The sequence below is a fragment of the Megachile rotundata genome, chromosome 2 (genome assembly GCF_050947335.1).
Source record: "Megachile rotundata isolate GNS110a chromosome 2, iyMegRotu1, whole genome shotgun sequence".
Taxonomy (NCBI): domain Eukaryota; kingdom Metazoa; phylum Arthropoda; class Insecta; order Hymenoptera; family Megachilidae; genus Megachile; species Megachile rotundata.
In genome coordinates, this window is record NC_134984.1 from 4,752,893 (window position 1) to 4,771,216 (window position 18,324).

At 45.3% G+C, this 18,324-nt stretch overlaps 1 protein-coding gene across 5 annotated transcripts in view; it reads left to right on the forward strand.

Moving 5' to 3' along the window:
• The window catches only part of LOC143265883 (uncharacterized), a 40,794-nt gene extending 23,473 nt beyond the window's left edge, over positions 1-17,321 (forward strand). Inside the window, exons 2-5 of one of the 5 annotated variants that reach the window (XM_076540347.1) lie at positions 889-927; positions 995-1,029; positions 2,124-2,166; positions 4,159-4,901. In XM_076540347.1, the coding sequence (XP_076396462.1) occupies positions 889-927; positions 995-1,029; positions 2,124-2,166; positions 4,159-4,385 (344 nt within the window). In that variant the 3' untranslated portion in view covers positions 4,386-4,901. Of the gene's footprint in view, positions 1-888; positions 928-994; positions 1,030-2,123; positions 4,902-15,866 lie in introns of those variants that run through there. The other 4 variants (XM_076540353.1, XM_076540357.1, XM_076540356.1 and 1 more) reach the window with 4 other exon arrangements.
• The last annotated feature ends 1,003 nt before the right edge of the window (positions 17,322-18,324 follow it).

An 18,324-nucleotide genomic window follows, 5' to 3' on the forward strand; every position in this document is an offset into this window, starting at 1 on the left:
ATAGCGTAACGGAAATTTCTTATACAAAACTATTTATTAGAAAAATAAAATACATAATCTTGTTTTAACGATTCAAACTTAATATTCAATTATTGGTATGAAAATATTACCTATTCTAAATCAAAATTATAAGATAATTAATATAAACGAAAACATATAGATACATATTGATTACCGACTGTCGAATCTACCAGGATCGATAATCGATACGTAACATACGGTCGATAATTTGGCAACTACTGTCGGTAATTGGGTATTCTAAATAGGTGGGCAGAAGATTGTCGCGATGGTGAAGGAAGAGAAAAAAAAATTCTTCCCGGGGACGTTACACATGCAGCTCCATCCAATTTTACATCCTATTACAAAGGATGCGCTCAAATATCTTCCCAACTTCACTGATAAGACAAATAGGTCTGTAATTCTTGTTGCCGTCTGGGTCCTGCTTTTTGGGTATCAACACCACCCTTGCGTTCTTCAATCGAGAAGGGAACTCACAGACCTCTAGTAGTCTCGAAAACTATGTTGCTAAAAAACCAGAATTAGCCTTCGCTAAAAGAGCAACAAGGATCCCTGGAATACAATCCGGGCCGGGGGCTCTGTCCTTTTTAATTCTCCTAGCCGCGGAAGTTATTTCCTCATTTGAGACTTGAAGGGTCTCCCCCAGTCTCTCTTGATATTCTCTAAAAGAAAAGCCCTTCTCTTCCTGCCTCGTAGACCTGGAAATAAACTTTCGACAACCCTACTCGCCTCTTCCGCGGTAGGGGGAGGTTCCCTACTCTTAAGTTTTCTCATCGCGATTTGGAACACCTTACCCCACACATCTCGGTCTAAGTCCCTAATTAAAGCATCCCAGCATTTGCATTTTTTAACTTTAATTAATTTTTTAAGATTCCTTTTCAGATCTCGGTGTTCATTTTTGGCTAACAGGTAAATATCCGAGTTAACTACAAATTTTTTCTTACATTTTTTCACTAATCTGCCTTTTTTATTACAGATCTTTCACAATGTCTCCACTTCAGGATTCCACCAGTACGCATTTCTTTTCATGTTTGGCCTACTCTTACACGCTAAGTATCTATCTGCAATGTTACATAATACATTACTGATATTTTCTTCTGGGTCGCCATTTGCAGTCGCGCCTCAGCTTGTAGGATTTTTAAAACCATCTAAAATAAGTAATACATGGTATGTCCTGAAAGTAATGTCAGTGACTTTATTGTGACGCGACTTCACGTCGGACCGCGATTTTTTCGGTTAAAATTGGTAGTACGGGAAGTCAGCTAAACAGATCTCCGCTGCTGAAGGTGCTCCGAGCATCCGGAGAGTGAGGACGAGCCTATCCGTGAGAATTGTTTTGTGTCACTGTACAAGTCAAAATGCAGCGCTCGTTAGAACAAAGAGTTGCGATCATGTTTTACGTGAAACTTGGAAAGATCGCGACGGAAACGGTTGCTATGATCAAGTCAGCTTATAAAGAAGATGCCCTGTCAGATCAGCAAGTGTTTCGGTGGCACAAGGCCTTTTTGAAAGGCCGGGAAGAGGTCGACGACGAGGACCGTGCCGGACAGCCATTCACGACCACCACAGCCGACAATGTGACACGAGTGAGGGAATTGTTTAACTCAGACCGACGATTAAGTGTTCGTTTAATGGCCGATATGCTAAATATTCCAAAAACTCAAGTGTATGGCATCGTCACGAACCATATCGGCAGACAACTGGACGTTACACCACGCTCCGGCCAATACCGCCTTTATCGTCTCCGACTACTTGGTTAAAGCAGGGGTGCCAACGATTCCCCAGCCCCCGTACAGCCCTGTCATAGCTCCCCCCGACTTTTTTTTGTTTCCACGAGTCAAAACACCCATGAAAGGCAAGATTTTCGGGACAGTAGACGGAATCAAAAGAGCTTGTACGGCGGCATTGAAGGAAATTCCGGAGGAGGCCTACAGCAATGCATTCGAGAGTTGGAAGACTCGCTGGAGCCGATGTATTGACGCAGAAGGAGCCTATTTTGAAGATTTTTAATCATTTGTAACGAGCAGTTCAATAAATAATTTTTAATCGACTTACTGACATTACTTTCAGGACATACGATGTATATTCTTTTTTAATCTTTTCAGGGTCCAACGAAGACTCCCGGAAGGAGAGTGACTACGCCGACAGGTAAGTAAAACTTAAAAGCTTATGTATTTATGATCGCTTAGGGTTTCCTGTTCTAAAACAGCCCAGTTACGTACCCTATCCATCACCCTCGCCGAGCCTAGGGTAATGTCCACCACCGATTCTTCTAGAGCACTAACATATGTAGAAACTCCCGGTTCGTTGAAACAAGTAAAATTTTCCCTAAGGACCCATTCTTCGATTATCTCTCCCCTTCTATCCCAAATGTTCCCGTCCCACATGCGACCGTGGGCATTAAAATCCCCAGTAATAATAAAATTAGTTTTATCCTTACCAAAAAATACAGAAATATTCGACGTTAATCTATTCCACGTTTCACTAAAATAATTTAAATCTACATTAGGCGACATATATACAGATACCAACACAAAACCCTGCACCTCAGTTATCACGAAATCCCTAATCCCTATTTAATACCGTAAAACCTAATTCTATAGTTTTAATAATAATAGCTGCTTTTCGACTAAACGACCACACACATTTTAAATTATCTATCTTCCTAGGAGGTTCTGAAATCAAGGCAATTTCTATGTCTTCCCGAGTCATTTTTTGTGCTAGTAGATCTAACGCACTTCGCGAGTTGTTCAAATTTACTTGAATACACTTAAAGCTTCTTGTCGTTTCCCCTGTCTCTCTTAATGTACTCTGATTAGCCATTTTTAATTTCTTGTTACTGCTCTTATATTTCCTCTTCTACATTCTCTTCCCACTGAAAACTCGTTATTCTTGCCAGCGAAGCCTTAACTTGATTCATAGCCTGAGTCACATTTAGCCTGTTCACAGACTCCGAAAAATAGTCTCTGTTTCCACTCTTATTCCCCTTCTTATCCCCTCTTTTATCCCCCTCTCTATTTTCCTTCCCATCTTTTCCCCTCTTCCCTTGATCCCTACATTCCTGCGTGGAGTGCCCCATTCTCCCACATTTCCATCTTAAGAGGATACGCGAGTATCTCGCGACCCTCGCCCTAGTCCAACCCGTTTTGATCGTCCTCTTTTGTACGAGAAGGTCAGCAGCTCTAACTGGTAGCTTAATGATGGCTGTTTGATGTCCATTTTGCTCTTTAAACAATCTTAATAACTCAATTGATTCCTCCTGTAAGCCTAAGTCTTTAACCTCCTGTAAAATAGCTTGAATAACTTCCTTTTTACTAACTAAGTAGTGACTCGATTCCCCTTATGCGTATCCCCTCCCTGGGTTCAAGACGCCTCACCCGACCTACCTCCTTAATTTTATCCTCTATTTGATTGGCCCACGCATCACCATCCTACCCCTGCATGAGCTCACTGACTATTCCCCCTGCTTTTGCTTCTCTAATTTCTTTAATTTGGACGTCCTTAGGGGAGTCAATCCTTTTCTTCAAATCCTCGAGATTTTTTCTAAAGTTTCCCGTGTTATATTTAATGAAAATAGCTTTGCTATTGTGTTTCCTTATTTCCTTCTTCCTATCTTTCGGCTTTCCATTATCTCTATTCCCATCTTCGTTCTGTTTCCACCCCCTATCTAGTCCTGTATCTTTGTTTTTTGTTGTCCTCACACCCCTTTTTCTTCCAACAATCTCATTCCACTTGGGAGTGGACTGTGATATTATAACTACTTCCTCTGTCTGTGTGCCTATTGTCCTAAACATCACCCTTCTATTATTCCCCTCTTCTTGATTTATTTCCACACAGCTGTTTCTCGCCCTTAATCTCCCCATTATGTTACCTTCCATCCTTGTCAAGAAACTACCATCCTCTTCCAAATCCTCATATCTATTCCTAACCAAACCTTCTCTTCCGTTATTCAAATATCTACCTCCCATAATCCTATTGCCGTTACTATAATTCTCCACGCGCATTCCATCCTCAATTCTCTCCCTGTCTCTATCCTGTTTCCTCACCCCATCCTGTTCTCTATAATTTCCACTAACACAGTCTCTCTCTAAATGACCTTTAGCCTTACAACGAAAGCAAATTTTTTCTTTTAATTTACAGGCCCAGGCGAGGTGGTTCCTAGCTCCGCACCTAAAACGTCTCCTATCATCCACATATTCCCTTATTCTACACATCCACCAACCTATTTTGATCCTGCCCTTCTCTATCATAATCCTCACGTCCTCTTCTTCAACATCCACACAGGCTGTCCTAGTACTATCCTTATTATTTTTACAAAAAGTTATCTTAGCATCGTCCGTTTTAATTTCTTTTTTCACCGCCAATAAAATTATTTCCTCTTCCTCGTCTATATTTATCCCCACGACCACTATTTTCCTTCTCCTCCCCATGCTTTTGTCACATTTGTATCCTTTTTCAGTTATCCTATCATAAACCCTGTTTAAGACCTCCTCGTTTTCAACGTAGATCAATATATCCTCCCTTCCCCTCGATCTTCTAGTATCAGTTATATTGCAATCATCCATATTTATACCTCCCTTAACTTCTCTAAGCAACTCTTCATATTTCTTCCCTTCCCATGGGCCCACCTATCCTCAAAATTTCAATGTCCTACCTTCAACAGAACGGAAAGAAGAAAACGGCTAAAGAAAATGGTGCGTTAATTTTGGCCAGCAGTGTATACCCTAACGCGCACTATTTACACTTAACCACTAACTTAAAAACTATCGCTACTGTCACTGAGGTCCAATGTACGGTGAAATACGCGAAGATCCACCGGGTCCTCTATGGCAGTGCTCGGATTTAGTTGCACTTTTCGGGCCGATTTCGGAGTAGACGCCTACCGTGTCCCCACTCCCGCGCTAGACTGCCCACGTGACGCTGTGTGCCAGGGGCATCGTACGATAGATTTGTCGGGATCCATTCGTGATTAAAAATTTTGCTTATACTATTAATAATTATTATTTTTACGAATTATTAAAGTTATTAATACTATATTTATGTCAATAAATTGACATTACCTTTCGGTTACCCCTACAACACATTATTACTACCGGTGGCATCCGTTGCTCAGGGGCCTGAGATTGGGTAGCTCCGCCGGCAGTTTTAAGGGTGAGAGTCCTGTTGTCTGCGGTCACGGACTTATCTCCGATACTAGGCTTAGTTAGGGATCACCAACCCGACACCTCAGCAACGGCCGTGCACTCCCCCCCCCCCCCCCCCCCCCTCTCCCCCCTCCCTTCAGTATGCGTACAAACGAACCTGCCCATGTTAACAGGATCCTTCCCGTCACGTCTGATGGGTCTCCGTCGAGGCAACTTTGGTTAACCTCTACAACACATCATGGATTCTATCTGCGGCATCCGTTGCCCAGAGACTGGGATTGGGTAGCTCCATCAATAGTTTTACGGGAACAGACCGTGTTGTTTGCACTGCTCCCGCTCGGTTTAGACGGAGAAGCCGGTGCATCGATCCCATGAGGGCGGCGGGGGCTGGTTTTCCCTCGGGGCGAGGTTTTTCCGCCGGCTGCCACTTTTGGGCGGACTGCCGTCTCCCGCTGTGCTGCGGTTTGTCTCCTGGTCCTTCGGCCGTAGCGGGACGTTTCCGGGCGGGTTGCCTTCACTTCGTCTGGCTTGTTCCGGGCGCCTCCGGGAGATTTGGCAGCGGTCCTGGGACAGTTGAGGTGCTGGGCGCCTCGACCCTGTCGATCTCGGGTAGGCCGATCAGTGGCAGTTTTGATACCTTGCTCAGCGGTGATGGCGGTAGCTCTGCTGCAGAGGGTTGGGACGGACCTGCGGTGGTGGTTACGACCGCTAATCCGCCTCCTGGTGGTGACCGGCGGGCCGGTGGCCGCATCTTGGGCGGCGGACCTCGGCGCGTTGATGGCACCAAGGTTACTCGGATGGGCCATTGTCCCACTTGGATAGTCCGTATCCTGGGCTTTACCTCTAGGGGACGGTGCTGCTGGTCGCCTTTGCCTAGCGGCACTGGTTCGTCTGCTGGCTGGTTCCGCTTCATCGCGTTCTGCTAGTTGGCTGAATAATGAATCCTCGTTTTTTTTTTCTTTTTTTTTTCTCAAGATGGCGATGAGATATTGAGGTAGGGCAACCACAACCCGAGATGACAGTTCTCCCTAAGCACGATAGATGGCGGCCTCCTCAGGAGTCGTTCCTGTCAGCCTTAGCCGACTTACCGACAAACATGAAAATAGAAAAATGTCATTAGCGACCTGAGATTAAAAATACTAATAGTGACCCAAGGTGGGGTGTGGAAAATTTGCAAAAAACCACAAAGAAGGAAAACTAGAATAAGCAGAACGAGATGAACACTCACGGCCAGGGGGAGGGGCCGGTTTGAACGAGCGAGACAAGCAGCCCGTGGGAACGGATACAAAATTCACCAGGAAAACATTCCAGAGGAAAATAGACAGAAGAAAATAAGAGAAGCAAGGCAAGAATAAAAAGCTGGGATGATAATTATGTTAAGCATGGTTGGCAAGTTGATTAAACCTATTAATAAGAGGAAATCTATGTTTAATTCTATATGGAATGTTGTGAATATTGAAGTTTTTAAGGTCGCGAATAAGGATATTCTCAAGAACATCAATGTTAAATCCTTCAGACAGGCGCAAGACATATTCGTCTAGGCGAGGAGTGCGAGCCATAGCGCATAGGTCAGCTGTTCTAATTACGAATGGGAATTTAGGAATATTCAAGATAAATTTAATAATTTTGTTTTGCACACGCTGAACCAGAAGCTTGCTTGAGTCTGAAACACAATCCCACCAGACCACGGACCCGTACGTGAGCACGGGTCGGATGCACATGCGGTACAAGGCCAACCTGATGTTAGAGTTCAAGTTCGAAGATCTAGCGATGTGTGGCTTAAGTGCTCCGAAAGCCTTCCAGGTTTTGGCTATCCGGTCGTCAATGGCCGGGATCCAGTTGAGTCTGTTATCGAGTATGACTCCAAGGTATTTCACCGAATTGGACCACTTAATCGAGATGCCGTTCACCTTAAGGGTGGTGCAAACGGACTCACGCTTCCTGGAAAAAACAATCGCCTCAGTTTTATCGGCGTTGAGAGAGTTTCCATTTCGCAAAGAATTCAGTAATGAGGTCGAGGTAAGATTGAACGCGAAGACAAGCCACATGCACCTTGGAGGAAGAAGTGAGTAACGCGGTATCGTCAGCATATAGAGCAAGCATGCAGTTAAAAAGAGAAGGAATGTCGTTGATGAATATATTGAAAAGAACAGGGCCAAGAACAGACCCCTGTGGCACGCCCGCAAGGACCCGCCGAGGGGAGGAACAGGACCCATCAGCCTTGACGAAAAAGGATCTATTGGAAAGATAGTTAAAAATAAGCATTATTAGATTCCGGTTAAATTTGAGGGAGTGAAGTTTAAAAATCAAAGCATAGTGCCAAACAGAATCAAAAGCCTTTGCCAGGTCAGGTAAGACCATGACGGAGGACTTATTGGTATTGAACCCGTGAATTATACATTGGGAGATTCTAGTAATCTGGTGTAGGGTGGAATGTGACTTCCTGAAACCGAACTGCTGGTCAATAAGAATTTTTTGATCTTTTAAATGGCTATTGATTGATCGGGAGATGATTATCTCGAGCGTCTTCCCGAGAATAGAGAGTAGGCTGATGGGCCTGTAGCTCGAAGCCTGGTCGGCAGGCTTGCCGGGCTTGTGGATGGGGATAACCTTCGCCTGTTTCCAGGCGGCAGGGAAATATGAGTTGATCAGACAGAACTGGAAAATGTAGAAGATCTGTACAATGAATTTTTTGGAGGCGTTTTTAAGCATAGGGACAGATACACCATCCTTCCCAGGAGCTTTGGAATTTTTAAAACCCGAGATAATATCAGCGACATCCCTCGGAGTTAGATCAATCCACGACGTTGGGGAGGGGGTTTGATCCTCGGAGAACTCCGTAATGAAGTCGTCGACCGTTGACTGGAGGGGAGAGCTAGCAGTGCTGGCCTCGATGTAAACTGACTCAAACTGATCCGCGAGAATCTCAGCTTTTTCAGGCGCACCAGAAATAGGCTGGCCACCCTTACTCAAGACAGGAAGCGGAGTACTTGTAGATTTACCGGCAAGAATTTTGTAGACTGGCCAAAAAGTGGCGTTTGGTTTTTTGAAGGAGCTGAGTTTATTAATCCAGTCCTTGTGTGTAAGATATGAAATTTGTCTTTTGATGGAAGCAGTGAGGTCGCGAGTAAACGGGTGTAAAAAGGAGGATCCAAAACGCTGAGCGTGCTTTCTAAGATGCCTCCTTTTCCTGATGAGCGAGAGGAGATAAGGATCATTTTGAAGAAACGCGTGTCGAGTGCGAGATGTGTCAATTTTCAGGGTGGCAGTCCTTCTAGCAGAATGCATCAGGGTGACCATGCTCCGGATAACATCATCGATATCCCGCGGACCAGCGAAGGCAGTACGCATGTTAAAGTTACGCGTCAGAGATCGATACTTCTCCCAATCAATCTCAACATCGATCCCACGGGAGGGGCTCTCCGTAGATGCAGCAAGGACCACTGGAGAGTGGTCAGAGGGGCCCGGGTCACGGGTGTCACATGTGAAGGAAAGATCCGAGTCTACCAGAAAGATGTCTATGGTAGAGGGGTTCACACCAGGGGCCGACCTGGTGAAATGATTTGGGAAGATCACGTCATAGTTGTTGTTGGAGAAGTGATGATATAATATCTTCCCGCTGGGGTTGGCCCTGGAATTGTTCCAGTGGCGGTGCTTGGCATTGAAATCACCACCGATGACAAATGGAGAACCAATACTGATCAGATTGTCTATATGGGAGGGAGAGAGAGTAGTGGAAGAAGGGGCATAAGCCACCCCCACATAGAATTTTGGATGTCTCAGTTTAACGGCGCAGAACTCAATTCCGTCAACTCTATTTATGTTGATCACTGAGTGAGCAAGATTTTTATTAAGAAGCATAGCAACCCCACCTCCAGTACCAGAGATTCTATCCTGTCTAACCATAGAGAAGCCTGGGATGCTGACGACGTCAGCTGGAGACAGAAAAGTCTCTGTAACCAGCACAATATCCGGTTGCTCCTTCGAGATGAGAAGGAGAAGCTCATTTCTATTCCTTTTGAAGGACCTGATATTCCAAAGAAGAATGTTGGGGAAGGAAGCCATAGATTTATTTTAAGCTACCAAGAACTGAGACAAAGACTTGAAACTTTTGTGCGTCGGAATTACAGCCACGCAGGCGAGCATTGAGGGTTTCGACGGTCGACAACATTTGGTCAACATCTACCAGCGAGTGGAGGGTTTGGAATTCGCTCATCAGTTCATTGAGCTTAGCCCCCTCATTGAAAGGAGCCGACTGAATACGGGGCAGTGGCCCGTACCTAGCAGCATCAGCGTAAGACAAGGCGCGGGGCGCGGGCTCCTCAAATGAAAGAGGACCCATGGGGCGGGATGGCCTGGCGGGACGGCCAGGAGGGGAGGCCAAACTACTCAGATTTTGTCGGTTTTTGAGGCCCGGAAAGTCCATCGCCGACGGAGTGGCAAGAGGCTTGAATTTCTTGGAGTCACGACGACTGAGATAATCTAATAATGAAGGGCAGCCGGAGAAGTTGGCTGTGTGCTGACCCTCGCAGTTCGCACACCTCGCCGGGGTATCGGGAGTCTTGGAGCAATCCGCAGTGTGATGTTTGGCACCGCATTTAACACACCTCGGGGGCATGTTGCACTTTGACGCCGAGTGCCCGAAGGCCTGGCAGCGGAAACACTGGGTATGATTTTTATTGGAGTAATATCTGTCCCAGTAGACTCTGGTTGAGAACAAGAAGCTAATTTTATTGACTTGGGAGAGACTGGTACCAGCAGGGAAGTTGACGCGGAAGATTGGCTTGGAAGTCAACTTGCCAATTTGCGATACGGAGGTTGGCAACAAGCCTTGATTCCTGATTTCAACTAGGACAGTGTCCGTAGGGGTGGCAGGGAGGCCACGAAGAACAACGCTAAGGATCTTCTCGCTGTTCCTAGTAAACGTGAAGAAATTCTTACTGTTATCTTTAAGGAAGTTGATCATTTTATTATGCGAGTCGAGATTATCAAATTGGATGCGAATCCCTTCCTTGAGCAATTTAAGTTTGAAGGTTTTACCGCATAAGTCCGTGAGTTGCTTCTCGAAGACCGAGGCCGAGCAAGAAAAGTGGGAGACATAGATAGGTGGGACTTTCTCCGAGGTGCGGCGCGAGCGGCTGCTGGGCTCCGCCGCTGGTCTGTCAGCGTCGGTATTAGCACGACCGTCGGTAATATCACCGGCCGGGGATGAGTTTTGCAAGGGAGCGCTGGTGTTTGCGTCCAAACAGTCGAACGCGTCAGCAAGAACGCTGTAACGGTTGCTTGTGGGGACGCATGGGATGGCGTCCATTTTGATTGATGAATTGACGGGGGCCACGCGGTTAGGGTTTTCAAGTTTAGAAGAAATGCCGCTAGCCGCGGCCAATATGGGCAATTTCTCGCGATTCGCGAGAAGGATTCTATTTAACTCCTCCTTGGAGGGGGAACCACTCGCTTGAAGACTAGCCGGCATGTCGATTAGTTTAATCGACTTAGAACGGGGCTGCGAATCAGAAGAGCTATCGGATGAGGTTGAGCTCTGCATGAGGAAATTACATGGGGTTGGGGAGACCGAATCCCCAACCGTTGGGTGAATAAACCTAAAGGCACCTGCGGGGAAATGAATAATGGAAAGCGAATGACTCACCGAACTGCTAGAGGCGGAAGACTCCACCAGCCCACCTTTATCGGGAAAAATTTCCTCCTGATTTAACGAATTGTCCTCGGTTGTCAGCTCTCGCAGGGAAGCAGCCTCAGGAACAACGGGCTCCACGCTCGGGGCAGCCACGTGGGCGTCTAGGTTAGGTGACTTCGACTTCACGGCGAAGGGCCGCTTTCGCCGACCTCTAAATAATGGGATCCCAGAATCAACGATCGAACTCGTGCTGGAAATCACTTTAGCAAAGGAGAAGACACTGATAATAGACTCAGAAAACTTTTGAGATTCGCACGGTAAGCACTGACGATGCACACTCGCCGGTTGCCACGCAAGGAATGCTGAATAATGAATCCTCGTTGCTCGCCGGCCCAGCTTTTATAGCGGTTGGCCGGTGATGGGGCAAGGCTTCAAATCCTGCAGATACGCGCGCCGCGGTCGGCCGCGCGGCCCCTGTAGCAGGACTACCGTAGGCCCAAGGAACTTCGAAACCCCGTATGGTCCAGCGTATTTAGGGGCTAATTTCGCGTTGAACTTTTTCCCCGCAGAGGAAAGCGAATAGACCCTTTGCATGACCATGTCCCCAACGGCTAGAGCGGAATCTCGTCGATGGCGATTATAATATTTACTTTGGCGGACATAGGCTCCCGCCAAGGTTATTCGTGCCAGTGTTATTGCTTGCTTCAGGTGGTTGATGGCTTCTTGGCGTGGCTGGACCTCGGTTGGCGGGCAGGTGGCCGGTTCTTCGGGCACACGGAGTTCTCTCCCATAGTTCAGGAATGCTGGAGTGTACCCTGTTGAATCGTGGCGAGCAGAGTTATACGCGAAGCTGATTTCGGCGATCCACTGGATCCAGGTGCGACGGTCTCCTTTTGCGTACTGCGTAATCATCGTTGTGATTTCGCGATTTGTTCTCTCGACCGGGTTACATTGGGGAGTTTACGGTGGCGTCTTTCGGTGTTGGATGCCACACTCCTGTAGCAAGGTCGCGAACTCCTGACTCTCGAACTGGTGGCCATTGTCGGTGATGACGCATGAAGGGCACCCGTGACGGAGCTTTGGTAACGGCTGGTGCGGTGGCCTGGCGGAGGGGGTGTAGTTCCGCCCATTTGGAAAACTTATCTTGCATTGTCAGCAGTACAGTGTGTTCTTTGGCAGAGCAGGGAAGAGGTCCGACCAAGTCCACCGAGACCACGGCCCACGGATTCTCTGCTGGAGTGGTTCGCATCTTTCCGGCTGGAGCCCTTTGGAGCGCCTTATACTCCTGGCAGCTTCGGCATCGACGGACATGACGAGCAGCATCTCGGAACATTCCTGGCCAGTAATAGCGCTGGGCTAAGCGAGCGATGGTTTTACTTATGCCGAGATATCCGGCGGTAGGGGCATCATGATTAGGCCTGAGGATGGTCTCTCGGTCGGCTTTGGGAACACACAGTTTCCAGTCCTGGTCGGGGTGGAGGCCCGTGTTATCCGGGAAGTATCTGTATAAGCGTTCGTCCTGCTAGCGGTATTCGGGATGTTGCGTCGGGTAGTTCGGTACAGCTTTGCTGGTCTTGTCGTACCACGTGTCTGGAGGGACGCTCTGAATGGCATCTGCTTCCTCCGGCTGTTCGATGGCTTGCTCCTCGGATTGGCAGGACAAAGCATCGACCACTATGTTGCCTTCTCCTCGCCTGTACTGAACATCGAAGTCATAGTACTACAACTCCAGACACCACCGCGGCAGTCATCCAGAGGGGCTCTCAATAGCCTGTAGCCATTTCAGTGCTTGGTGGTCGGTGTGGATGGTGAATCGGTAACCCTCCAAGTACGGGCGCATCTTCCGTATTCCCCAAACCACTGCCAGACATTCCTTCTCTGTTGACTTTCTCTGGTGACCGAATAGTTCCGTTCCGTCTTGTTCAGGGTGCGGCTGGCGAAAGCAGTCACACGTTCCTCGCCGTCGTGGTCCTGCGTCAGGACAGCTCCCAGACCGCGGTTGCTTGGGTTGGTCTGCAGAACGAACGGGCGTTCGAAATCCGGGCAGGCCAGTAACTGTGCGGTGGCGAGGTGGTGCCGCAGCTCTTGAAACGCGATTTCCTCTTATGCTGTCCACGTCCATCGCTGACGTTTTTTGAGAAACCGCTTGAGAAGTGCCGTCATATCAGAAAAGCGGGAAATGAATCTGCGGTACCAGGAAAGCCCTCCGAGAAACCGTCGTAGCTCCTTGATGTTGGTGAGCGCCGGAATCGCTCGGATGGCCTTTACCTTCCCTGGGTCGGTGTGGATCCCTTATCCGGTGACGACGTGACCAAGATAGGTCAGTTGAGTTTTCCCGAAGTGGCACTTCTTGGGGTTTGGATTGTAACCGTGCTGGATACATAATATAAGAACACATTTGTTACGAACCGGAGGGGTCACAGCCGCGTGGCTGGGGGCTGTATTTTGGTCAAGGTAGTGTTACTAGGCTAACTCAGGTTTGTTAATCAACCTGAGCGCCAAAGGAAAGTAGACGCGGGAACGAACCGACGTATGGCTAACGCCGGGAGCCCCAGGAGGTTGGCTATGGTGAACGAACCGACGTATGGCTAACGCCGGGTGTCACAGGAAATGTTAGTATTTTGTGCTCGTAACAAAGATATGCCAGTATACCTCGAGCGGCTAAGATATACCGACTGGTGGGTTTATTAGGACTTTGGTTATAATTGACAAAGGCAAAGATTAAGTTTAAAAATAAAAGTTGACAATATATTCTTTTCCCAAAACCGGAATTACAAATGATTATGTGTATTTGTCGGTTAAGGTGATTTTTACAAGAAATGTTCTTGACTTGATTTTACTTGAGTTTAAAATGTTTTGACTCCGACAAAACGAGAATCTAATCCTGCCTAGTTTTAACGGAAAACAAGCGAAACGGGGACCCGAAAGTACTTTAGAAAAAATGCCTAACAGTAAACTATACGTACTGTATGGTTATCAATGTTGCTCGAAGGGGACTCTAACCCGATCTTGCTCAAAAGTGACTTAGTTTTATTTCAACGTGAATGACTCTAACTAAACTCCGACAGAGGTTCCTCGTTAGTCCACGTTCGAGAATTAACTGGGTCCGAGGTGTCTTCTCCACAACCCTTTTTATACTCAAAAATGGGTAGAAAACGAGTAGTGGTGGAGACGGTGGGAACGAATCAACGCGACGTTTTCGTCTAACGAATTTTCATCGCGTTGGTCCGAAGACGTTAGATGTTCTCAAGCGAAGCCTAATAATGAAACCCTGGTAACTGGGAAAGCTAGGCAAGACTAAACTCTCGCTTCGCGGTGATCTTCGACTATTCTCGAATATTCATCTCCAAGGAATAAAAATCATCGGCGTACGTAACACATTATATATCAGTTCATGTATTGTCGCGGTATGGGGTATCCCTACTCCGAGCATACGTCGTGATCATTATTTCATGGGGTTACCGGTAGAGTATTTACCCCACTTTCACTAATTATGCGTGCGCATCGATCCTCACTCGATAGCGATCGAAGGAGGTCGATGCGAGGATCAAATTCGGGACTCTACGTCTGGAAGCGAATCGAGACGGTTCAAGAAATATCTATTCTGCGAAACACGGTACGCGATTGCGAGGTCAAACCGACCTGATAGATTCGTCAAGCCGACAATTTATCCGCGACACGTAAACGCCTCAAACCGAGGAGTCGATCGTTCAAGCCGAACGGTGGCACAGTCAGAGTAAAATTTCGGAACAATTATTCGATCGTAAACAGCGTAGTAGTCAAAACCTAAATATTAATTTGTATTAAAGCGAATAACCGAATCGGTAATTTCTAAATTCATTGGGTAAAGAGGTGGTAAGTAACGGTTGATTGGAAGTCGGTTCTCTTTAATAACTTTCGACGTTATTCCCGCAGTTGTGAATAGCGACTGAGATCATTTAAATTATACATTTTGGCGTGGTACAGCTCTCAGGCTCATACAAGCAATTGACGTGTCCCGCCGTATCTTCTAATTGTACCTGTGTGCCCTTGCGAGAGTAGAATTGTATGATTTCTGCCATGTTTGATCGGGGCATAGCTCACAGACTCGTTTGAGTAACCAGAGTATCGCCCAGCTCACGAAAGTGCCCTGCCGCTACTCGTTGGTTGTTCTCAAATGCCTTTCACTCTGTTTGGAGGTTAATTTGTTCGAATCGGATTCATCTTCAGTTTGGGTAATCGAAGTGTCGCCCAGCCCACATATTGTGCCTGCCGGCATCTACTGGTTGTTCTCAATCAGTGCATGAATCTCATAGTACAGGCACTTTTTGGCTTTTCCCGAGTTGCTCGACAAGGTCAATTTGTGTGTTACTATACTATTCGCGTCGCGAATTACACGATCGGATCAGTACTGTTGGAATCAGGCGTCCGGCATCAGAGCAAGTCTTGAGCCCTAACAAACTCCTCTAGACGAACTCCTAGGTGTCTCAACCTGATCTCGACTTCGTGCGAGTCTCCACCGGAACATCTCCTCCGATTTATCGGCGGAAAGGTGCTGCGACAATCCTCAATCGTGCTATTTACCGAGGCATTGACTCCAACCACCAATTTAAATATATACATAATTAACCAATTGGGATTTCACGTAAAGCATTTACTTTCCTTTCGCGTCTTCGAGCGCCGACTCATTGAAAATCATTAGACTGAACGAAACAAAATTGTCTTACAAAATTCGTAAATATCTTTTTTTGTGCGTGCGATTTAATATTGCGATAAATGAACGAAACTCTTATTGTTGGATATACATGTATGTATGTGTTGGATTTGCAGAATATATATTGTCTTATGTTAATTATAAACGAAAGAGGTTTCTAACTTTCTTTAACGACCAGTCAGACCACTCCGCTATCCAGTACCTGGAGGTCCGAACCCTCCATTTAAATCATTCATAGATTAAAGTACTTTTATTCTTACTGAGAAGCCCAAGCTGGGCTCAAACCAGACAGAATTCATAGAAAATATAACGACATAATTCGTAGAAGCAATGCCCGTCTCTGGGCGTATCTAAATAAACAAACTCACGTTTACAGGATGGAGATTGGCAGCGCGGGTGCGCTGGAAGACTTCCCTTAGGTTCGCCAGGTGTTCTTCGAACGTTTTCCCGAGGACGATGATATCATCGAGATAGGCGAAACTCTGGGAGGCCAACTTAGGCCCGATGATTCGGTCGAGTAGTCGCTGGAAGGTAGCCGAACCGAAGCGGAGGCCCAACGGCATCACCTTGAACTCGTACAATACTCGTCCCGGTACGGTGAAGGCGGCCTGGACCTGCGGCAGTGGGTAGGCATTCGCGGTTCTCACCCTCTATCGGCGACGCGAATAGTTCGCGCCTCGGTTATCGCGTTACAATGTAACAGTAAAACTTTTTTATTTTTAATTGTTCCTAATGAAATTTTTCCTAATGAATTTGTGAGATTTTTCTGATTAAAATGAGGCCAAACATGATATAGTTTGAATTATATTTACTTGTTGCTAAGGCTTAAATAAGTATCACTAATTACAAAAACGTGTTGTGCTCATTAAAGTAATTTAAAGTAATAACATACATTATAATAAATATAGTCATATATTACAAAAGATATAATAAAACATTAAAATAAATAATAATATATGTAGGATAGAATCATACATAGAAATATACATAGATAGAATCATTTCAAATAATTACTGTACAATGAAGATTTCAATGGAAAATGATTACAATAAGCTTTGAATTAATTCATTGGGAAAATAATTTGAAATAATTATTTTCTGTGTATCTGCAAGTGGAGATCAGTAATTTATCTCCTTTTTTTATGTATCTTTAGGGCCTAAAAAAGAGGAATTAATTATTAAAATGAAAATTATATTTATAATTTCTATAAAATGATATAATTTTACTTATAATTAATATTAAAATTACCTAAAAAATGATTTTTGAACACCTGAAATATATTTTGGACAAAAGGTGGTTCGTCAGATGCGTGGTGCTGCAACCGTTGAAATAAATATTTCAGTTCATTCATTTTATTTTCTTGTTGTTGTTCCGTTTCTTCCGCATTTTCATCTTCGTCTGTACTTGTATCATTTTCATCTCTGGATCTTCTTGTTTCATCTTCTTCACAGTTTGTCATAAACTATACAACATCTTGTTCCGTGAATGTTTCTCCCGTTATTATACTCAAATCTCATGGCAGAATGGTACAAATCCGTTTCACATGGTATGATTTTCTTCCATGCATTGAAAATGTTTTCTGCCGATACTTCTATCCAAGACTGGTGCAATGTCTCTATACAATGTTTCAATGTGTATTGTTTTTGAAATACATTTATTTCGCCTATGTATTGTGTAGCTTGTCGGAGAGATTTTTGACGATGCACTGGTTTTAACTTCGCTATTATTCCCTGATCCATTAGTTGTATTTGGTGGGAGATATACAGGGTGTCTCACAACTCGTGTAGGTCCCTGAAATGGGGGGTAGCTGACGTGATTCTAAGCAAGATTTCCCTTTGCAAAAATCGGGTTTGAAGCGTCGTTTTCGAGTTATTAACGAAAAACACGGACCAATCAGAGCGCCGGGATTACGCGCGCCGAGAAGCGGGAGCGAAAGCTTCGAGCCGGTCGCCGGAGTGCGAGCGCGGTCAACTAAGTTTTCCTCGGAACTGTCTTAACGTCTAATAAGAAGTCTTTACATCGAAACTCAGTTAAATAACGAACAGAATAATTAAAAGTAATGTTCATTTATTCATTCCTCATGAAGGAGGATCGGAATTAGTTATGTGTAATTGACACAAAGTATGCAAATGGAATTTATTGAATACTGCAATTCGTTATCGACAAGGAATGTGACATTAAATGTCGAAATTTATTTGTTTTATTTCCGACAATAATATTGGCCAACGAATTTACGTATTTTAATAGGAAATACTTATTCTGTTTGTAAAAAAAAAGAGTTTCAATGTGAGATCTAACAAATGTATTAACGTCTCTACTAATTTACAGGAAATTTATTAAAATAAGACTCCCCCATTCTTTGAAAATAATCCTGTTTGTTAATAATCCGAGAGTGAAAGTGATGGGGTAATTGCCACTGGGTCGTCCTGCCGATGTTGACCTGTCGCAGACACTAGCACCGTATAACACAGCTGGTGGCACTCACAGGTCACTGCACTGTCTTTATTTCAATACACTTTTGTTTTCACTTTCACTTTCACTTTGCAGAATCCCTGGTAAAAGGTATTGTCCCTTTCGATGCCTCCGAGGGTGTCCGAAAGTGGCCGATTATTTGAATGTTGTCCTGGACTGCTCCTGTGATTAATAATAAGTAGCCCCGAAAGGGGCCGATTTTGTGATTGTGATATTTTTTGGCTCCGAAAAGAGCCGATTCAATGTTATTGAGATTGTTTGGCTCCGAAAGGAGCCGATTCAATGTTATTGAGATTGTTTGGCTCCGAAAGGTGCCGATTATGTTAAGTTGAATTTTTATGGCTCCGAAAGGAACCGATAAT